General features: G+C 35.7%; 1 protein-coding gene across 1 annotated transcript; it reads right to left on the minus strand.

The window, feature by feature from the left end:
• Positions 1 to 14,704: 14,704 nt before the first annotated feature.
• LOC103448056 (probable glucuronoxylan glucuronosyltransferase IRX7) lies at positions 14,705 to 17,094 on the minus strand. Its single transcript, XM_008387291.4, has 4 exons — positions 16,392 to 17,094; positions 15,932 to 16,296; positions 15,579 to 15,829; positions 14,705 to 15,472 (listed from the first exon to the last, which is right to left on the minus strand). The coding sequence occupies exons 1-4, from the start codon at positions 16,711 to 16,713 to the stop codon at positions 15,007 to 15,009; spliced, it is 1,404 nt and encodes a 467-aa protein (XP_008385513.1). The 5' UTR covers positions 16,714 to 17,094; the 3' UTR covers positions 14,705 to 15,006.
• Between the last annotated feature and the right edge of the window lie 7,090 nt (positions 17,095 to 24,184).

A 24,184-nucleotide genomic window follows, 5' to 3' on the forward strand; every position in this document is an offset into this window, starting at 1 on the left:
AGAATTGCAATTTTTAGGACTTGTACTTGAGGGTGTTTTCGTCGAGAAGGATAATAAAGATTGCATTTTGAGAGTCCGGCTGGCTCCAACCCGGAGGGTGGGAAACAAAAACATCCAAATTTTGGGCCCATAACCTCTCCAAGGCATATATTCCGGACGTGAGAAAAATGGAATTTTATGATTGGGGGAGGGAATTTGGGTTCTCTCCCCACCCCAGGTGGATCATAGTCCCAAGCCACAAGCTTCGGCATGTGAAGAGGGGGCATGATCGAGCCCTGCAGACCAGAAGCAGCAGGAGAGAGAGATTGGATGCAGGCGACAGCACGAATCTCATTGCTCCTTGGCCCTGATGATAGAGTCGTTGCCATTCAGTGGCTGGCGAGTGCTCTTGATTTGTGATCCAGTGTAGCGTGCCCAGCTACATCAGTTTCTAACAGTTTGGATTCAACAGTCAAAATAATATTATTAATCCAGATCAAATCTCGCACTAAAACTCCTTCAAAACTCTAGAAAGATCCATCCGTTTGTTCACTAACGCATAATTAATGTAAATGAAATCCAACACTAAAACTCTATAAATACTCATCCATCTGTTCACTAACCCATAAATTTTCTCAACAATATTTTTTTTTCAAAATTTGAATTTTTTTACATAAAAAATATTCATAAAAGTAGAACAAAATAGATTATACAAAAAATAATTTCAAAACTCTTAGAAAAAAAAAATCAATGAAATACAAAAGTTTAACAAACTATAAAGTTAGGGTGGGTATTATAGGTCCCTTATCCTTGGAGAAAAAAAAATGCTTCACCTCATACGTATATGTAAATAAATGAATACGGAGTTAAATTTTGAAATTATAACCTCTTCAGTTGAAGATGGTCTGAGCTCACTTTTCCATTAACAAAATGCCGCTTGACTTAAAATGCTCACATTTCTTCGTTCTATCTCAAAATTAGGCTTCTTTTGCACCTACGACCTCATGGACTCAAGGTTTATGGTTTATCTATCTAGTCCAAAATCAAACACAAAAAAAAAAAAAAATAAATAAAAACACATCGACATTAAAAACATGATAATGAATAGTAAAATTTGGTAGATGGAATTTCATAATCTTTGTAGGACGAAAATGTTTCAGTACCAAATACGACGAACTCACAAAATTTAAGAGGAAAACTTTTAATCAACTCTTTGGTTCATATCAGATTGTTGATGAACAATCACTAAACGCTCATGATCATATTTGGATAAATGTCGATTTATAAGAGTGCATATTTTGTCAAAGTCGGAGGTAGATGTGTTAGTGATGAAGCAAATGAGTTCTTTTTGTAATAACATTTTTGTGAGGATTGTAATGAATAAGTTCATGAAAATTAATCTTTTGTTTCAACTTTCATAAATGCAAGTGAACATCCATGTTTCCATTCGGCACCATACCAGTATTTAGTCATTTTAATTTGTTTACTTTATTTAATCTGATGGTCAAAAATAAATATAAATGAATGTACGAGATATTGAAAATGTTGTGAAAATGAAGCTCCCCAAATCTGGTTAGTCTTTTAAAATCAAAGCCAACATTACTAGAAAAAACTGCTTGCATGAGAAAACTTAAGGTGGCGAAGCATATTTCGTTGCCCAAGATTACTTTGCTCGACAAAACAGGTACTTTGTTGCACCAAATGTTCACAGCAAAAAAAAAAAAACCAAAACTTTGCGGGACGAAGCATTTTATCGCTCAATAGTTGTTTGCCCTACGACATAATCTATTTGTTGCGCCAACTCTGAAGAAAAAAAAATCGCAGTAAAATGAAGATTTGGCACATTTTTCGCACAACAAACGAAATCCTTGGGTGGCGAAACCAATCCTTGCCCAAGATGAAGTGCGCGACGAATGACCTTCAAACTTCGTTGTGCAAAGTATCAGAAAGTTAGGTGCGATAACAATGGTAGAAAATCAAAGGAGTGACGAAGATGGAACTTTGGGAGACAAAGGTCTTCATTGAGCAAAGGTTCTCGATTCCAGGTTAAAATTCCAGATTCTCATCATTCTCTCTTAATTATTTGTCTTCCTCATCTTCTTCCTCAATTCCCAACATCCCCCCCCCCCCCCCCAAAAAAAAAGCTCCGAAACTTCCTTCTATCCTTTTTTCTACTCTCATTGTCGTTGATCGAATATATCCACAGTAAGTCTCTATGTCTCCTAATTATGAACACAATTTTTTGAGTTATTATATTTACTTTTTCATTGTTTAATCGTGTCTCATATTTGGTGGGTTTGCGAATTTATTGAAATTTCTTAGGTGTCTTGCTTGGTAATTTTCATACAATTATGCTGCTACTTCAATTATTTCTCCAAATGACTAGGCATCCGATAGTGCAGCGATTGTAACATGTGACGGATAAGCATCACAGACACGGAACCAACTTTTGAAATTTACGACTATTTTTTGTTACAAAGTTTGATTGCAAAACTAAAATAAAAGTTGATTATTTTACTTACTTTGTTGTTGTATATCTTAGTTGGTTTTGGACAATATGTATATCAAAGTTTGTAGTTTATGAGAAATTTTAAATTTTTAGGGGAGGTTACGCCGATTTTTTTTGTAGAATTTTATATTTGGTTTTGAACATTTTTTTTTTGCTTGCGTGCACATTTCTAAATACAATATAAGAAATATACAATATTAGAAATAATTAAATTAATTATTCTTTTTGTGTTTTAAATACCAAAAAACATTAAATTAATTAAAATATGCAAGATAATAAAAAATTTAATCACTAAAAACTTAAATAAAAAAATTAAAAAATACATTTGCATGACTAAAATATGTCATCACCCAAAATTTAACATTATCACATCTTTCGTTATGTGCAACAAAATATTTATAAATGATAAAACTAAAAAATACTCAAAAAACAAATACGATTGGGCAAAGTTTATTGCGTATTGATTTACCCGACAACAACTTTGCTCGCCCAAAAGATTTTGTACAAAGGGAAGTCTTCGCCTAAGCCTTAACGCGATGAAATCCTGTCGCGGCTTTAATGTTGTTGCGACGAAACTACTTCATCTCTTAAATCTTAGCATGACGAAATCCTTTGTAACCCACTTTCGTAGGGCAAATTTTTTTGCGCGAGGAAGTTTTGGTTTTTTCACTCAAATGTTTGTCTCTCAAACTTTGACGAGTACATAGGGGCAACGAAGTTTTCATTACCTAAACCTTTACATGACGAAATTTCTCTTTGCGCGATGAATGGGATTTCGTCGAAAAAACAATTTTATGTACTAGTGCAATACTTTTGACCAAAAGAACAACTTAGATTACTTGTACATCGTCATTGTGACGTTGTGCTGATTAAATGTCACATATATATTTGAGCATTATTCTTGGCACTCCAAAATTTTTATTGTGCATTCCTTACAAGTGTATTTCTTGTAGGTATTGTTTTACAAAACTAGTAAAAGCAATCATGCCTACGCACCTTTGTGCGATTTGAATCCCCACATATCATCTCTCTGCTAACGACTAACAATTTAACCTATGAACGTTAACGTTTTAAAAAGAAAATATTTTTCTTTTTAAATATGGGATAATTGTAACAACCCGTCCTTAATTTTACGATTTTATAAATTTTAAAAGAGTGATTTGACGAAAATGCTCGCAGAGCATAATTTTGGGCAGTATTGTGTTCATCGCACGCGTGATGTAGGCATTCTTGGTTCTTGAACCTAAATGTCGAATCTTGCAACCTCGTCGAGCATAAAAAAATGTGTTAGCTTTTTCTAAGTTTTGAGTGACTTAGATGACTTATCGATATTCTAGAAGAACATTTTGGCGACTACCTCTAGACTTAAACAAAGAACCTACCTTCCAAGAATAATCCCGATTTAGAATGAGTTGATGGCCCTGAAGCAGGGCTAATGTATCTATAAACACCACCAGAGATTTTACTCATTGATCCCACAACTATTATCTTAGTTATCATTACCAACCCTTTTGAGGTAGGAAACCAGAAATAGTTTTGATTCATTGACAGTACCTGTTAGAATAGCACCTATTCGAATTCCTATGAAGTTTTTTTTTCTGACGAAATTCCCAGAAATGCCTCCAAGTCAATGTGGTGCTAAAGTAGTAGCACTTGACCGAAGAACATCTGGGGGACAATCACTTTTGGTCCTCGATGGCACTAATCTTCTCAAGGGTAGTAGCTATAATTCCGGATCTTCAAGAGGAAGATCAAATCTCTTTAAATCAGTTCTCAAGTAGGTTATTAACAAATTCCTTTTCCCAGCCTTAGGACATTTCAACTAACACTAGTTCCTAGAATTCTTTTTGATGCTGTACTCGGCATTTCGATGAGTATAGGCATGAGAATACGAGTTGTTATACCTTCGGTTAGCAAAAATCCCAAAAGCAGTAATCAATTTCCTCTTGAATCAACGAAACCAACTCACAAGATCTGTTCTTTACCAATTATCTGAAACAATCCACCCGAGTGGCCTTTAACCTGTAATCAGCCTACGTTAGCGTTACTCATTGATGATGTTGTTTGATATCCATAAGCTATCAACTAGTATTCAGATGGTATGATTTCTGATACCAAACACATGCTAATATCTGGGAATGATACATTTGTGCCAGAACACCGGTTCACAATTTCATGGTAACGAACAATATCAAAATATCATAAATGCATTAATTAGCGGCGCGACTGATAGACTAATTAACAATGGCTAATTGAGCCAAAGAAATTAAATTGTGGAAACTTAGGATCAAGCCTTGTAGGAGGACAGTAAACTCGTAAACGTTTTAACCATATTAACCATTTAGGTAACCAAAACCTCTTCGGCCAACCATTTTTCTGATCACTCCCACAGGCAAATATTAGACTTGTAGAATTTCTTAAATTCCCACTATAATAGCAAGATGAGTATTGAGGAAGTTGTGAAGGTCTTTAGTACGTGGCGTTGTGAAAGGAAGTAGTATGATACATTTCAGGACGTATTTGGCATCATTTCTTAAAATTACACGGGATACCACTAAAGCGGGAATTATAATACACCATCGATCCACTTTCTAGTACTACACAAATTCTCCTTACAACATGTTGAACGACTCCTTCAACTCTGAGAAAATTTAGTTGTAAAATCTTATTGATTAGGAATTTACCCAATCAAACGCTTTATCTAGGGAACCTCAAACCTATCAGCGAAGGCGAAAGATTGAACCTTAGGATCGTGCCTAGATTTTAGAAACTCAATCGGGTGACAATTAAAACCGTTAGCCTATACTTCGAATTGATTGTTTCTCCGGCCAACTTTTGGAGCTCGAGTTTTCTTCCATAGCCTGGAAAATTCGTTGTAGTCTTATCGACGACTTTCTTAACTACCCCAGCAATGCGATCAAATTTTCTAAACACCGACAATCAGCTTTATTCCAAATTCCTCAAATATTAGCTTTGTTTACATTAGTACTTTTCTTGGGAGACATGATCTCAACATACGACATTCTTTTCTTTTCCCCAAAAGGTTGTGGCTAAACAAAGTGTGACATTCCCACATATTATTGTGAAATACAAAATATTATTGGCCTTGTCGATTTTTATCGGCAATTTGTTAGCAACTTTTTAACTATAGCATTCTTCCTCACTTGTCGACCGAGAAAAGTTAGTTTAGTTTGTGATGTCGATTATGAATAAAAATTTCTAACAATTGAAGTGTTGTCTCTTCCCGGGCATCATTCTTGCACATTTCGATGACATCGATAATTACGAAATCCACGATGATGTTTTTCTGAATGTATTGGTTGCGGGCTAATACAGCATGACGGAGTATCGCTTATGTTTTCCCTACAGTCGAAATTGTATAAAGCGAACCATCTTACTCATGACCTAGAGTCAATTGCTATCTCCTTTATTTGGAAAGAAACTAGATCTCTAACAATGGCGATGGAAAAACCAAATCAATGCCTACGATTGCACTATCGTGTGTTACCTCGTTGTGCAAACGTAATTACTGTTTTATTGCAACAAAAGACATATATACTCTTGCACACTTTCAGCCTGTCGTATCCCATTTCAGTTAGAATTTATGAGTATTGATACGAGCAAGGAAGAAAAAATCGATAATATTGGCGATATTTCGCCGATATTATCGTTTTTTTCATATCCCGATATTTTATACACTATCCATTAATATATCGTTAAAATATCGATATTATCGAGATACGATATTTTCAATGATTTTAATACATTATTTGGGAAATATATCGCGATATTATTGACCTAGAGTCAATTGCTATCTCCTTTATTTGGAAAGAAACTAGATCTCTAACAATGGCGATGGAAAAACCAAATCAGTGCCTACGATTGCACTATCGTGTGTTACCTCGTTGTGCAAACGTAATTACTGTTTTATTGCAACAAAAGACATATATACTCTTGCACACTTTCAGCCTGTCGTATCCCATTTCAGTTAGAATTTATGAGTATTGATACGAGCAAGGAAGAAAAAATCGATAATATTGGCGATATTTCGCCGATATTATCGTTTTTTTCATATCCCGATATTTTATACACTATCCATTAATATATCGTTAAAATATCGATATTATCGAGATACGATATTTTCAATGATTTTAATACATTATTTGGGAAATATATCGCGATATTATTGACCTAGAGTCAATTGCTATCTCCTTTATTTGGAAAGAAACTAGATCTCTAACAATGGCGATGGAAAAACCAAATCAGTGCCTACGATTGCACTATCGTGTGTTACCTCGTTGTGCAAACGTAATTACTGTTTTATTGCAACAAAAGACATATATACTCTTGCACACTTTCAGCCTGTCGTATCCCATTTCAGTTAGAATTTATGAGTATTGATACGAGTAAGGAAGAAAAAATCGATAATATTGGCGATATTTCGCCGATATTATCGTTTTTTTCATATCCCGATATTTTATACACTATCCATTAATATATCGTTAAAATATCGATATTATCGAGATACGATATTTTCAATGATTTTAATACATTATTTGGGAAATATATCGCGATATTATCAATAATATCGCGAGATAAAACCCAAATTTGCATATGACAAAGAAAATATGCTAAAATAACACCAAGGGGATTCGAACCCCTCCCACTTTACTCCTTCAACACCTTAACCACCATATACTTATGTTTTTGTGAACACATGCTAAAATATTTATATATATGGTTTTGTCTTGAATTCTTTTTTGCAAGAAACAAATTTGCACATGACAATTAATCTTTGACAATTTCTTTTGCACATGCAATGTATAAAGTGTAAAATATTGTAGTAAATCATTATATATAAATTATTATGGTGTGTTTAATCTTTTTTTCATTAATTACTACATATTTTCTACACCCACAGTGTTTGCCAGCTCGATGTATAATCAACTTAAATCAGTTAAATCCATCATGTAATGCATTTCCTTCTAATTTTTTTTTTTATAAACTAATAGATAATTGACTAAATAAACATTCTCCAAAGTTTCAATAAAAATTTCCAAGTTTTTCTTACAGTTTCCGTGGTTTTTATTCAAGTTTTATCGATATCGATAATATCTCGATATTTCCATCGATATTTCCGTGTTTTTGAACTACCGATATTTCCGATATCATCGATATTTTATACCTTGGATACGAGTTACTTACAAATCATCACAAAATTGTTCGAGTGGTTGTAATCACTTCCTGTATCTAAATGGCGATGGGGAAATATCACCATAAGTTCCCGATACAAGGTATCTTGTACATGTGGAGATTATGATGATGTTTCGGTGATTACTGACTGACTTGACAAATCAGCTTACTTTCTGTTGGTCCAGATGGACTACATTTTATACGACTTAGTAAAATTTCTCATTCTTGAATTTATTTTATTTTATTTTTTTAATAGATTTTCTAGCGTTTCAATCGACATCTACTTTGACTGCGATTGCATAGTCACATTTTTGAGCTGGAAGGCATTCCAGTCAACCTTGGGCACGTGTCTGCCTATTGGACTTCACATTATTTTTTAGGCAAACAAACTACCTAGGAGAATCGCTCAAACAAATTGTCTAGAAAAACCGCTGATATTAAAATTTTAGTTGATCATTAATTCCTTAATCACCTAACAAATATTTTGCTGAACGAATCTTTACTGTTGGTGATTGAATATTTTGGAAGCTATCGTTGTAATGAGATGTTTGCATTCAATCAAGTTATCTTGTACTCTAGATTTGATGGACTTATTTTGACTATCAAATTCTTGAGTGTTCTTTTAGCCTTTTTAGCGTAATTTTTCGCTAAACCTAAGAGAAATTCCAAAGGGAGACTTTGGATGCGGTCCCTAGTTATGAATAATCTTTGACTGAAACTTTGTTGGTTTTCAATTTTTGATCAAAGTCCCTAAAATTAATTGATAATTTATTTCTATGTACGTTACTATATTTTTTAAATTAAAAATTAAAATTTATAGTTGTTTATAGTAATGAGATTTTAAATAAAAAACATAATTTGTGGGATTAAAAATATTAAAATATAAATATACTATTGTGTGTGTGTGTGTGTAAACATGGGTACATTCATAAAAAATAACCAAAACATTATTGTATCAAAACATGGGTACATTCTTCAAAATGGGTACATTTAGCAAAAATAAAAATGGTTACAAATAAATAAAAAAATATGGGTACAATACAAATAAAACTTTAAAAAATATGGGCACAAGAAGAAATTAATATATGGGTACAAATTAAAATTGAAAGGAAAATTGGTACAAATTAAAAAAGGGTTGCAAATTAAAAATGGGTACAAACTAAAAATAAAAATATATGATAAAAAATTTAGCCATAAATATAAATATACTAATTGTAACATTTTTAATATTAAATGAATATATTTAGAAATAAAAAATATTTTATTATTGAAATAATTAATGATATTATTAATACAAAGACCTTGATTAAAAATTGAAAAGTAATAAGGTTTTAATCAATAGAGTAGTAAAAATAAGGATGAAAACCTAATTACTCCAATTCCAAATGAATCAACTCACTGAGTCGTTGTGAACTACATTGTTCAGATTACATGGTGTGCATGTCATTACTGTATCTCACTATGATGCGCGTTTAACTTCCAAGTTTTGGGAAGTCCTCTTGAAAGCCTTGTGTACTAAGTTATTCAATACCACATTTCATCCTCAGACTAACAGCCAATTTGAATGAACTATCCAAACCTTAGTGAACATATTGCTTTTGTCTGTTCTGCGTTTTAGCATGGTGATGATAGACACCTATATCTGTTTAAGTTGCGTATAGCGATAGTTATTATTTTGGTGTGGCTATAGTACCGTTTAGTCAATGTATAGAGATTTTACGCACAGTACATGATTGACAGATGAGTATTGCAAAAAGGTATTTGAATGATCAAGATTACGATATAGGAAATTGTGTAATGTGGACGATATTGTCCGAGAGGGTAGTGCGTGAGCACGATTGAGGCTTTGATTCGACGATGTATATGCATTTCTCAATAAGGGGTAAGATGGCAATATTGCACCCTCAGGAATTTATTGCTTGCTTATTGAGATAACAATGTGTTGTTGGCCTGTAAAATCGATAACTTATTCGTTGGATTCGTTAAGCAAGTGGACAAATAGGTCCATTTACGTTAGTATTTTTATTTATTTATTGTTTGGGCTTGACCCAAATATACTACACATATATCTTCGGAGTACGTGACACTACGAGTGCATAGGTGAAAATGTTTCTATTTTCAATTTTAATTTCAGTACAGTTATTTTAACTCTACGTTATTATACATACATATATATATATATATATATATAATCTTGTTTTTTTTTTTCTCCACGTTTTTATAAAAGTAGTATATTATAGTATTGTACTGTTGGAGGAGAAAAGTTTGAGTTTGCAGGCATGAAAGAGGAGAGGAAAAGAGGGAGATTATGAGAAGATAGAATCATCTTCCTGTTGACTAAAAGATGCTAAAGGACACCGATTTTTTAAACTAAATTTATACACAAAATGATATGATTATTGATAATTAAATTATTACTTAATCACTAATTATTATGCTTAACGAAAAACTCTCTGTATTATTTATTTTAACGAAAAATCATATTTTTACACTAAAAAGTTAATCTTTGTACTATTTATTTTACCCTTTATTTTATCTCTATCGTTAAAACTTAAAATTTTCAAACCTTTTTCATTAATTTTCTTATTTTCTTTCGATTATAAACAGTTTCAAATTTTAGTCTGGTTAACATTATCTTATTTTGAGAAGAGGATGCGTGGTCTAGGTAAAATGCTGTGGTATGATAAATCGGGTCTAAAATTTAGGCTTACGAGCCATGGGCAGTATGATTTAGCTTTACTTGGAAACCACCCCTCTGACATACCTCAGCTGGTACCCTGCTGTCTCCATTAAACCTGTCTGTCCCTTCTCCTTCCCCTCTGACAAATCGTATTCCCGCCTTTTCCCCCTCCCATTCATTCTATTCCTTAAATTATTTAACTTTTCTTACCTTTTCATATTTTCAACTAGCTGTTTTTCCAATTCATCTTTTTTCTGTAAATACGCTCCAATTATTATTTAGACCATCTTCAACTCTTAGGTTAAAAGCTAAATTTTTCAGTCCAGAAAATTTAGCTTTTAGCCCAGAAATAACTTTTCTGCTCAACCATCTGGTCTAAAATTTTAGCTCGGGATTATTAAAGAATGAACTTAGGCTAATTTTGTTCTTAAATTAACTTTTTTTAACAAAATAATTATGTAGACTATCGTAAATTAATTTTATGAACATTTTAATCTAAAAATATTTAAATTCCGATGAATATTGAAAAATCACTAAATTTTTCCACAAAGCAAGCCTTCATTTTTTTTAAAATTATTTTAGCTGTTGGATTTAAATTTGGGCCGTTAGATCTTTTTTTTATCATTAAATTTGATTATATTCGATCTCAGTCGTTGGATTCAATGTATTTAAAAAAAATTAAATCTAGACCGTTGGATCAACCAACGGTCCAATAATGTCAACCGTCCGATAAACAAAAGAGCCGTTGGGCTCATAATTGCTTCCGACAGTAGCCTTGACAGTGGGTCCCACCCTGTCGGGCGCTAAAGGCTAATGCCCGCGTGGGGCTAGTGGAGCGAGTGACCGGGCCGAGAGTGGGCTGGGAAAGAGAGAGTCCACACGTTTTTGGGCGATTTCTTGGGGGGAATTCGGCCTTCAAGTTTCGTGATTTTTAACATTTGGTACATAAAGTTTTTTTCGTCTCAGAATTATATTTGTGTTAATTTTAGGACAATTTCATACATCTGTTAGTCTGGTTATTAAGTCTTTTGTTAACTGATGACGTGACGTCCATGTAGATAATGACTGGATATCAAGTGTCATTAAAGGATCCACGGGAAAATTAATTCTTTTTTTTTTATAAAAAAATGGTCGTCTTCTACCTCCCCCGACCTTCCCTTCCTCTATGGCCACTACCACCACTCTCCTCCTTCTCCTAATCCTAACCGTTGCCTGAATGATCTACAAAACATAAACCAAACTGTAAGAAAACATTGTCTAATAGCTACAGAGCAAATTACTCAAACTGGGCAATCATCATTTCATTCCCACAATTGACCAATCAATCCGATTTCGACAGCAATCAGTTCACTTACTTCTCTACTTCATTTACAGTAACACTTTCCAAAGCCTCCCTAAATCCAGCTCACTTGCTTCTTTAAACCAGTCTCAGAATTATCAACGTCCATATCATCACAAACCAAAACACCATCTCTAACCTCCTCAGCTGCGGTTGTGTGTTCGCCATCGGCAGGCTTCGAATCCAAATCAATCTCGCCTTCCTCCTGTTCGGGCAGGAATATCGGCTGTGGACGTTCCTGGCTCGAGCACACAGCTTCCCGTGGAGTTGGCACTTTGGTTGACTGTCGGGTTATTGCTTTGTTCGTCGGGCTGCAAAAAGATGACAGGGTTGATTCTGAAATGTGCCTTTGTCGGGCCTTAAGTATAGGCCATGAGGCTCGCAGTCAAAACTAACTTGAGTGCTGAGGCGTGTCACTGCCATCTCAATATGGCAGATGTGAAATGAGTGGATTTAAGTCGATTACTTGCGCCCCAAGTTACTTTAACTTCTTATTATCAAAGGATTGTCGTGGATGGGTTAAGCCTACATTAGATTCTTTTCTATGCCTTGAGGCAAGGACTTTTGTATATCTTGTATGGTAAACGAGCAGAGGTCCAGGTCTAATCACAGCATTAAGTGGATCCACTTTTAAGATAGTGAAACCCCTTTAATTAAAACCAGATATGAGAGTAAGCTGAACTTTGGATCATTAAAATACCTAAAATGATTTGAATACATAATAGGGAATTCATTACAACGCTAGATCTATTAAGTAAAAGACAAAATAATGGGAATTGGGCAAGATTGAACCTTGTCGGGCAAGGTTGGACCTTTCGCCGTTTCTTTTCTTTGCCACTGTAGGGGTCTGAGGGTTTCAAGGGAGAATGGATGACAAATAAAGTTACAAGAGAAATTGATACTACTTGGTGAGCAGCAGAGCTATTAAACTAGACAAAAGATGGCTTTTGTGAGAGCTGATCCTGAAAATGATTGAGGTTAGGGGCTGACTACAGTTTCGTATGCAAATCTGGCTTGAGCAGAGTTTGTGTATTTGTTTGTTTGATTGGTTGAGTGCTCTTGTCTCTGTGCCCTTTTCCTCCTTTTATAGGCGAATTAGCCTAACTGCTTGTAGCTTGGTTTCAGCCCGAAAGTAGCTGAGGGGTAGTGCATCATCAGTAATTTACGTACTCTGTCATTCAGAAAATGTTTTTAGGCTGAGAGTAAGTTGATTTCCACCAAGTGTCACTTCTTTCAAGTCACTAGCCTTTGCATTAAATGTGGAATCATCATTTTGCCTTGGGCTGGGCGAATAGGTTTGATGCTGGGCTTTCGGGCAGAGTCATGCCTTCTTGGTTCTTGTTAGGCTTCTGTTCCTTCGGCCCAAAGTTCAAATATTAACCCAAACACCTCCAACTCCCCTTCCTCATTCTCATCATCCATTTCATCACCACTATCAACAATCACCACTCCATTCACTTCTATCGCATTGCTCCTTTTGGATGAAATCACCGACGACGACGACAAATATCACTTCAATTTCCCGTCGGGGTCATTCATCTACAAACGCTGATTGAGCGGCTTATTCTGTACGGCCTGAGCCCAAGCAAGGTTAACCAAGCCGGACCAGTACCCCCGAAATCTCGGGTAGTTGTAGATGTCGCGTATTGTCCAACTGCCGTTGGATTTAGACTGAGCCTTGGGCGGCAGCGGTGAAACCACCATCTTAACTTCCTTCTGCTTCTCCTGCTTGACAAAATCTTCCTCACCGACCTCTTTGCACTGAAGTCGAATCCGAAATTTCACCTTCTTCTACATCTTCAACCACTTTCGCACTTTCATCATTTTTCCCCATCACACCACCCCCTAAAATTTCCTCTATTTCTTTGAAATTGTTCCACCCAAATCCACCAGCGACCATAAATCGCTAAAAAATCCAAATTTTCCTACCACCAAAACAATTTCCACAGACTAATTACATAATCTCTTTCACTTACACAAAATTAACTTTTAGGGTTTAATTTTTCCTCCTTTTATGTTTTTTTTCTTCAAAGATCTAGAAATTTAACGCCGTAAATTACAATCGGATTCAAGAAATGAAAAGAATTTGAATCTTTCGTACAAATTTCTTGGTTTTGGCAGCGGTTAGGATCAGGAGAGGGAGAGTGGTGGTAGTGTCCATAGAGGAAGGGAAGGTCGGGGGAGGTAGAAGACGATTCGATTTTTTTTGTCTCCAAATATTTTTTGTTTTTTTTGAATTTTGAATTTCCACGTAGATCTCTTAATGACACGTGGTGTCCAGTCATTGTCTATATGAACGTCATGTCATTAGTTATCAGGTGACTTAATAGTCAGACTAACAGATGTATGAGACTGTCCTAAAATTAACATTTTAGGATCAGGAGAGGGAGAGTGGTGGTAGTGTCCATGGAGGAAGGGAAGGTCGGGGGAGGTAGAAGACGGTTCGATTTTTTTTTGTCTCCAAATATTTTTTTTTTTTTTGAATTTTGAATTTCCACATAGATCCCTGAATGACACGTGGTGTCTAGTCATTGTCTATATGAACGTCATGTCATTAGTTATCAGGTGACTTAACAGTCAGACTAACAGATGTATGAAACTGTCCTAAAATTAACACTTTAAGCATGATTCTGGAGCGAAAAAAATTTCATGTACTAAATATTAAAAATCATGAAATCTGAGGGTAATAAGCTGATATTTATCCTTTATTTATTACTTCTCAATAGAAAACTAAATTTAAAAAATCCCATAAAATTTTCGAAAACCTATATTGTTTAAATATAAAAAAAATACGAAAAAACAGACCACCATTGCAGCACTGCACGAGACACGCTGACTCCCAAGACGTATTTATTGTCACACATGGATAAATACTCTATACTATTACTTGAGTTTCGAACCCCACATACGAAAAAATAAATTATTCCTTCAAAAATGATTGGTGCTTTTTTTAACCAAAATTATAAAATTATCCATAGATCTCATAAATTAAAAAGAAAATAAATAAATCAATAAAAATTGGGTGTTTTATTATTACTTATTCTATTTTAAAAAACTGAACTTATTTACAGTATTTGTTTCAGGTACATGTACATGAGTACTAACTGTACTACGCTGCCATCTTCCGGCCAACCCCACAACCAACCACTTGGAACTCGCCACCTCAGATTCGTATGTCCCACCCACTTCGCAATTTATCAAAAATATCCATCTGTCTTCCGGTACACCACTTGCCAAGCGCATCCATTGGCTGGCAGGCTGTTTCAGTTCTCCTCTCAAAATTCCAATGGTCCACGCGTCGTTGCGTCACTGGCTCGAAACCCTTGCCCGCCTGTGTGACCTGGCCAGCTTGGTCGCCAGAGCGGAAAGAACGTTCCACGTGGCGTCGCCTTCGTGGACCCGGTCATTGAACAGTAGGGCCCCTCGAACACGCGGGTCCCGCAACTTCTTTTGGATGGAAGTCAAGTTGGTCGCCGCCACGTGTTCGAGTATCTCCGCCAATTTCCCCACGTCCTTCTCCGCGACGTTCACCGATATCTCCGCCCACGGAACGACGTTGTCGAACGGCAACCGAATCCCGTCAGCTATGATCACCGGCACGCAGCCCAAAGCGACTGATTCTACCAGCCTTGGACTCCACGGGGCCCATCCTAGAGGACACAGACAAAATTTCGACCGCGCGATCTCCGATTGGTAACCGGCAAACCGCTGCCTCTGCAGGTAAAACCTCCGGTCACCGTTGTACTTCCGCCACAGCTCCGTCCTCACCCGCCTTCAAAAATAATACACCATGGGCATATCAGTAAATTTAAACAAAATACTAATAATTAAGACTCTGATATGTCGATTTACTTGATTAATTATTAAACAATTATTACTTGCTGTAAAACCGGCCGCTGACGTTCTTCGGGTGGACCTCCATCTTCCCTCGGAAGAAGGCGAAGATATCCCGTCGGCCGGTTATGGGAAAGCTTTCCAGCGTCGCCCGTACTTTTTCCGGGGAGACGTACGGCGGAATGACCACATTCTCTACCTCTTGACATGGGTGGTGATGCGTCACGCCGAACGTCTGCAACACGATCGAGTTCTTCAAAAATCCGGGTACCCCATCCGAAATCGCCACGTCCTCCTGAGGAAACGCGAAGCCAGACAACGTTGTCAAAAACCCGAAAAATGCGAAAGCGGTTTTTCATTTCTTTTTTTTTTCCTGGAAGGCTACGTAATTAATTACCATGGTGTGGAAGCAAGAACCGAAATCGTGGGCGGCGACGAAAACGTGATCGGCGCCGTGCGTCCGTTCCCAGAACGGGTATTCCGCCCGGACTAAGTCAATGGCGGAGGCAATGAGATTTCGGGCGTGGCCGATCGCCGGGAAGCCATTGACGGTGCTGAAGTTACAGGACACGTAGACAGGGACGAAGAAGAAGTCGGCTTCATAGGGGTCAACGGTCAACGCGTCGCTGGTCAGCAGGGCCCGGTGAATGGCAACCTCGGAGGCGAACAGGTGGGAGCTGCACCTCTCGTTTTTTAGCCAATCCGTGTTGTATTTCGGGGGCAAATCGTAGACGTAAACCTTTAATCCGTCGAACAATGTGCCTGAACAAAAACATGAACAATGCATCAGAAACTACAAATTCGTCAAATGTATCAAACATTAGAAAAAAGTAAAACATGGGTTTTGTTCCTCGGACCTTGTTTTGTTGCGTTGTTAATGGTGGCGGATTCGATAAGGGCGCGGGCGGCGAAGGTGGAGAAATGGGTTGTGGAGAGGGAGGTAGGGGGTTTGTTTTGTTCTTCGTTGTGGTTGCTGATGAGGAAGGAGCTGAAGAAGTAGAGGGAAAGGGAGAGCCAGAGGACCCATTTGCAATATCTGTAAAAGAAGTTCTTTTTTTCCAATTGGGGAACCAGTCTTCCTCCATTTTTGGTGGTGGGCAGGAGCTTCATCCTGACATAGAAGCCTCTGGCTCTTGGGGCTCTCTCGATCTGCTTCTGCTGGTGCTGCAGCTCCACCATCTCATTTAAAAACCCAGAAAATATTGAAGCTTTGATGTGAAAAAATGGAAGGGTTTAAGTGGTTGGGAGAGGGCTTTCGGTTCTTGGTGTGGTGATGAAGTGGAAACGAAGGAATAGTGATGGGATTGGGAGATTAGTAGTGGGTTTGTTGGCGTTTCGTTTTTGGAATTGGACTAAAAACAAAAAAAACAAAGAAACAATATGGGGAAAGTTCAAACCTTTGATGAATAATTGGAATTAAAAAATTGAAACAATGATAAGATAAAAATAAAGAATAAATTATGGTGGGTGTGGGGAGTTGCAGACAGGGATCAGAGAGGAAGAGCTGGGTTTCAGGGGGTCACATGGTGGAACAAGAGAAGAAGAATACACCTCGGCGATGGCCTCGGTATGCAATAAAATACTCTCTTTCATTCATTTTGGCTGCCAGGTCAAATGACGATATTGCCCTCCGTTTTGTGCACCTTAAAACTTGCACAGTTTTTAACTTGTGCTGTAGCTATGTTTTGTTTTCTCTCGTGTTATCCGATAATCCAGTCTGTAAGCATCTATTTAATCACCCTTATCAAAGACTCCCCGTTCATTAGGTTATTCAGTTTAGGCATATCCTCGATGGTGCCTTATCTCGAGAAACAAAGACATGACATTCCGTTGAAAAAGAAACATTTTAAGGCAAAATGGAGCACTTGATAAAGTAGTTTTGAAAGGTGACAATGGTGAGGAGGCTTGCAAAGGTATATGAGATGAAAAGAGAAGGGAAAGCTAGTTATGAAAACTAGGATGGTATATGAGAGTACCAGAAAATCATTAAAAATTGGAATTCCATGGATGCCAAAGGAGGTTAGTGGTGGGTTGTGTTAATTTTCTACCACAAGTTCTATGAGGATTTGCTAACAATTACCCATTCCGTTCGTGTCACGGTTGGAAAAGTATTCTACGGATGAATGGTTAGTGCACTACATGAAAATTGACTTTTCTTTTTCCTTTTCGTCGTTTGGAATTTTGAGCACGCTAAAAAATACTACCCATAAAATGATAATCATTTCGCGCAAAAATTGATAACATATTAAAATGACGGCCAAACGAATCAAATGATTTGGCTAAGATTTAGAATAACATTACACTTACTATATATTTATATCATCTCTTAAATAGAAGTAGGGCACACAACACATGTGAGTTCAATCTCTATTAGAGAAATAGTACAACTACATGATATGAGTAGCATTTTTGTAAGATTTTATAACGGTAATCCTAAGTTGAATTGCCTACTTAAAAACTACCAAAACTAAACCAAAACACATATGCTCATTTTATTTATTAAATTTTTTTTTTTTGCACTCTTTTATTTCTTTTTATTGATTATCATAAATATTTTTTTTAAATAAATGATATTATTTGTACTAAGGAGAGATCATGAGTTTAACCTCATAATGAGCTAGTAATAATGTGGTTCAAATTCGTCTTTAACGAACTTAAGATGTCTCACTTACAAGTGAAAAAGAATATTGTTAGACCATAGTACAAAATGGCTATGATAAACTATTAACATGTTTATTTATACGACTCAAACGCTGGAATTACAAGTCGTTATAATATTCGTTCTCAGCTATGTTTTCGAAGGAAAGCCTTCAAACTTGAAGAAACAAGAGCTCTCAAAGCGGTAGCTTTCTTATTGCCTAATTCATCAACCATGTTATTGATCAACGCATTCGTCTAATAATGCCTGATGCTTTTATCTATTATCTACTATCTACTTGATGCTTCATGTTTACGCATGCTTTGCATGGTGCCCAGCTAAACTAAGGGTTTAATTTGATGATGGTTTTTATGAATTGTTGAATATGGTGTTGGTTTAGTTCATGATTATATTGAGTGTCGTTTATGATTTTGCTATCAAGTATTAAGTTGTTTTTTTTCATTTGAATAACAGTTTGCTTGATGCCTTGGCGATTCATTTTCGAAAAGAATAACAGATGATTTGGTGATAGAGTAGTTTATACACAAGTTCTATAGGAAGATCATAATTTTATTGTAAACTTGAGTCTTTATGTAGTTTGTAGGATACAAATAATTGAGGTAATATTTGTAAAATTATATACTTTTATTGATTTTTGTTGTAACCCGAAGCATCGTATGGACACCGTTGGTAGGCTCCGTTTGGGATTGAGGTGATTTTAAAAAAAGCCACTGTGAAAAAAAGCTGAGGGTTATTTTTGTGTTTGGTAAACTGAAAAAAAAGGGCTTATTTTGGAAGCTGCTGTGAGAATAAGCTGAAAATCAAAGGAAAAGCTGAAGCTGCTATTTGCTGCTTTGAAAAAAAGTCAGTTTTTTCAAAGCACACGGAGCTACAGTGCTCCTTTAATGAAAAGACACACTATCATCCTGCTTTTTTTTCCAAAAGCACTTTCACAAAAAAATTTACCAAACACTCTACTGGCTTTATTTCACAGCCGCTTATTCTCACAGCACAGCCGCTTATTCTCACAGCAGCTTTTTTTCAAAGCACAGCAATACCAAACCAGCCCGTAGTCTAATCTAAAGCTCCTTTCCAGCATGCTGGGTCATTCATGAAGAATGTCATGTATTCTTCTAATTAATTCACATATTTCGTATGAACCCACCACCATCTTTAATTAAATGTTACACCGCAACATATAGCCCACATACTTCATCACTTCATGCCCTACCTTTAATAACCATTGACACAAATTAAAAAAGACACCTAATTTTCACACACTATTTTGTTTTTTCACAATTTTTTTATTGCCTTTTGTGTCACCTCACCAAGGCTGGCGTTCTATTGCCAACAGTTCTCATTGGTGCACGATTCGAAAATTCTTACGAAAATTTATATTATAACACCTGACAGTTAGGTGCTACACTTTAGTCATTTCGATTCAAAGTTGTGAATATACACTGACGTTGGTGCGAATAACCAAAATTTCCTTGAACTTTTATTACCAAAACAAACAATACTAATTAAAAGTGTGCGAAAAACTAAATAAAAAAAATGTATGACTATCATTTCTCGTCAACAAAACTCATCAGTCGGTTTTGATCGAGACTGGAGTTCCACCATATCGTGCACGGCAAGCTGCCAAGCTGTGCGTTCGAAATTTGGTTACTTGCACTAGCAAAAAGAAAGCTAATAATGAATAGAAAAGACAAAAAAAAAAAAAAAGATGAAAACGAACTAAAAACGCAGCAACATAATTATGTCGTATTTGAATAGAGATAATTTGGCGTCATAATACTCCATTAATTATGCAGATTACTTGTGTGAGTTGCCAAGTCACACTCCTAATTGGTATTGGTTTCACTGAGCTTTCACAAGAAGTTGTTATCATTCAAATGCTTAGTGGGCATACAACATACGTAAGGATGCAGCATAACCACATTTTGAAGAATTTAGAAGACACCTACCATTCGATACAAAAATAAAAGGATAATATCTCTCTATAACAGGAAAAGTCTTCATCTCTTCTTAATGTACTATAACTTTGTTGTACACACGTCATGATCAGAACAGCTTATTATTTTCTTTAACATCGTTAACTATGCATATGTGTCGGAAAAGATCTAGAACGTTATAGTAATATGTAATATTCTCATCATGAATTGTCAATTTCTTTAAATACAAAAGAAATGAGCATTTCCAGTTATAAGATTTGCAGTAAAATAATGTGTCCATAATTAACGGCTCCAAAAATGTGTCCATGAGTTTTTCTTTTGTTCAGGAAAATAAAATAAGTTAAAACAACTCAATAAAACTGTCGTATCACATCTATTGGGGACCCATAATCTTGTGAGATTTGGGCAACTGTCCAGCTTAAGCTAAGTTGGGTTTTAGATAAAAAGTGGATGCTGTCTTTTTGGTACTTAATAATTAAGGAAAGGCATTCTGAAAATGGAGGCAACATAGAATATAATCTCGAGCCGTGCATGCATGATTTGGTGGAGGCTTTGCAAAACACAGTGAAAGATTCTGTGTTAGTCAAAAGTTTGCTTATAAAAAATACAAAGCGTTCGTGTGATAGATTTGCGTGCGTCTGTATTTTTGTACCAAATAACAACTGGTCCACTTGGTTTTGTTAGGCTATGAGATGGAAAAACGTCTACCTTGCTGCCTCATCATATATAAGTGATTTGGGCTTAGTATAATTTTATAAGTATTTGTTCTTAAATACTGGCTTAACTGGAGTTTTGATTTTTTAATTAAGAATTTGTGAGTATTGATTTTTAAACTCGTCATAATGTGAACAATGAACAAAAGGATCATCATGCATCCAAGAGTTTTGGGCTGAGTGTCGTGTCATTGCTCATCACATTTCTCTTATATATGATGATTTTTTTTTATAACTTCGTTAGACCTTCTCTCATTTACTTTTAGATATCTTTTGTCACATTCCGGCCCGGATCCCCACTACATCTTGGGCTCAACTCCACCGTAGTACGATATTGTCGACTTTTGGCCCCGACCACGCCTTTACGGTTTTGTTTCTGGAAACTCACATGAAAACTTCTCAATGTGTCAATCATCATGGGATTGCTCTCACTCGAACTCGCTTAACTTCGGAATTTCGATGGAACCTGAAGCCAATAAGCTCCCAAAAGGTGCCGTGTTAGGTAGAATATATATATATATATATAAGACTTACAAGATCCACTCCCTTAGACGATGTGAGATGTTACACCTTTATTTTGGATATAAAATGATCATTGCTTCAGAGTGTGGCAAGTTCAAGGAGTAAAACTCCAATTGGATCAAAATTCAAAGACAAATGCTCCAATTTTCTCAATTTCCAAATAAATGCCCATAAATTGGTTAAAATCCAATATGTTACTGTTAGCCACAAGATAGGACTTTTTACTATAATTTAAACATTTGAGTTTCGAGCTCTGCAGCGTGATTTGCAAGATATACATTAACAGATACATATTTGGTTGTATGCAAGGAAATGGTCACGTCTATTTTCTTCAAAGATTGAAAGTGTGAGGCAGGTGTACCCATGATGATGGGTAACTATTCACTACCACCAATAATTTATAATTCAACAAAATACAAATACAAATACATAAACTATATAAAACACCATCAATGAATTAGGTCTTGCGACAGTCTCCTCCTTGATCATATAGGGACTCGGTCGATCGATCATTCTCCGTCTTCGAGGACGGTAGGGCGAAGGTACGTCGACAACGATGAGCGACTAGAACAGAAGAAGAGATTGGCTCCTCTAGGCCTACAAACTCGTTCCCTTAGCACACTGAAGACATTATTATCATTTTTGTTTTGTGTGTGCAAGGCCGAAGTTCTGCTGATTTGAGTAGCGACTAGCCACACCTTCGCTATAAGTCATATACCGGCATGGGCATCATCTCTACTATTGTCTTAATGGAGAGTGCTAGCAATCTTTGCATTTGGATCTTTTCACTTCTTCAAATGACATGGTCATTTTTTTATCCAAGAAACAAGACTTTTAATGCTTTTGGCTAGGAATTAATGATGAAAAATAGAAAATATAATTTTAAGCGCTTAAGGCCTTTTTTTGTGTACAAAATTGACACATTCCACGTAAAAAGTGAAAATGTCCAAATACAAAGGTTAGCATAAAGGTTTCTAGCATTTCTAAGTAAATTATCCAATATTTTCACCTTGAACCAATTTAACTATTAGACTATGACACAAAATCAATTAGATCGAATAATGTGAAATTTAATAAACACATATTGGATAAATAAAAGAGACAAAAAAAAATATAAATAAACACAAGTGAGTAGAAAGAGAAAAAAGGACAGAAATCATTTTCCTTTATGGAGGACATTTGAGATCGTAAATATAATCATTTATCTTGTTATCCTCCAACTAGATTGTCACGCTATCTAATTGGGCAAAAGCATGCAATAATAACTAAGAACTGAAAAGAAAATTTGTAGGACCAGTAAATGATTCCCTACATAAATTTTGTTTGGAGTTTAGAATCATATGAGTATTATTTATGTGGTGGTGTAATTATGTGCTCATGACCATTTTGCAAGCTTTCAAAAGATAAAAGTGCAAATTATTTTTCTTTCATTTTAAGCTAAAATAGTCGTTGAGAATGGCACAAATTCTCAATTTGATCTCTAAAATTTAAAAACAATAGAAGTGGTCCAGAGTTTGTCCACCGTCAATCACTTCGGTCATTATGTGAAAAAAAATTCATTCAACAAGATCAAAAGGCAAAAATATCCTTACATCTTGTCAAATCATTTTAGTCTATTGTTTATTCTATTGAGGGTTTTTTTCTTTTCATTATGGTTATTGTTTAATAGAGATTTTTCATGAAAAATCAAAATAATTGATGATGGACAAACTTAGAGACTACTTTTATCGAATTCAAATCTCAAGAACCAAAATAAAGAACTATACCAATCTCAATGACCATTCTGACGAAAATGTCTTCTTCCTTTTTCCTTGTATAAAAGATTGGCAGTAATATAAGGATGACAAATTTGCAGGACTACCTGGGTTTTGACATATAATCAAGTGAACTTAAATTTATAATTATAAACGGCAGATCATAAGTCCCAATCTTTCATTACGGATTATGACACCATAAGGTGAGCTTTTCCATAGTGACAAGAAGAAAACTACAATATGTTGAAGAGTAATCTCTTGTACAAGAAAACATAACCCGTGAAATATCATAAATTAATTTTTCTAATATTGGAGAAGTGCCTAAGTTCAAATTCTTCCTCCCGTCCGTCCAATTGAATACAAAAATTAATGTCATCGATTAAGCACCCTCCACTGACATTTTTGTTGTATTTTACCCCAATCTTAGATATCATTCTCTTGAAGTGTCACATGATTGAACTTGTAAGACTGTCCAATAGAAAGTTGTCTATTATTATCACAATAAGTTTAAAATATGAATATATATATATATATATAGCTTATTCTTCGTAATATGTATCATAAATTTAAAATAACATTTCCATTTCAAAAAATTCGTAAAACAGCTACTTAATACTACTGTTTATACCATACTTAGGGCCTCCGTATTTAGACCTCGTATAAATACTCGGGGGACTCAAATATAATTATGTAATAAAGGAAGGGGCAAATATGTAATAAGTGAAGAGCCCTTATTCTATAAAAGGACTTCTCACCCTCACAATTAGAGGAGAACATTTCTTAGGCCATGGGAAGAGTTCTCTCACCCTCAGAAGCTCTCTCCCTCACTCCCCTCACCTCTCAGAGAAATACAATAATCAGTGTGGACGTAGCCCAAACCTTGGGGTGAAGCACGATACATCTTGTGTTATTTACATTTCTTGCAGATTCACGGTCGGATTTACGTTGTTCCAAGACCTCCGATTTTGTGCATCAACATTTGGCGCCGTCTTTGGGAATCGACACGAAAAACTATGTCGGTTCTCTCTCAATTTTTCATCTCACCATCGTGAAACCTTCACAACCTCA

This window comes from Malus domestica, chromosome 11 (genome assembly GCF_042453785.1).
Source record: "Malus domestica chromosome 11, GDT2T_hap1".
Classification (NCBI taxonomy): Eukaryota; Viridiplantae; Streptophyta; class Magnoliopsida; order Rosales; family Rosaceae; genus Malus; species Malus domestica.

What these genes read in the sequence shown, in the direction of transcription:
- LOC103448056 (XM_008387291.4), bottom strand. Translation starts at nt 16,713, where the DNA reads ATGGTGGAGCTGCAGCACCAGCAGAAGCAGATCGAGAGAGCCCCAAGA. An exon ending in TAACAACGCAACAAAACAAG is followed by an intron (nt 16,297 to 16,391) that starts GTCCGAGGAACA and finishes GTTTTTGTTCAG; the next exon opens with GCACATTGTTCGACGGATTA. An exon ending in GTTCTTGCTTCCACACCATG is followed by an intron (nt 15,830 to 15,931) that starts GTAATTAATTAC and finishes GCGTTTCCTCAG; the next exon opens with GAGGACGTGGCGATTTCGGA.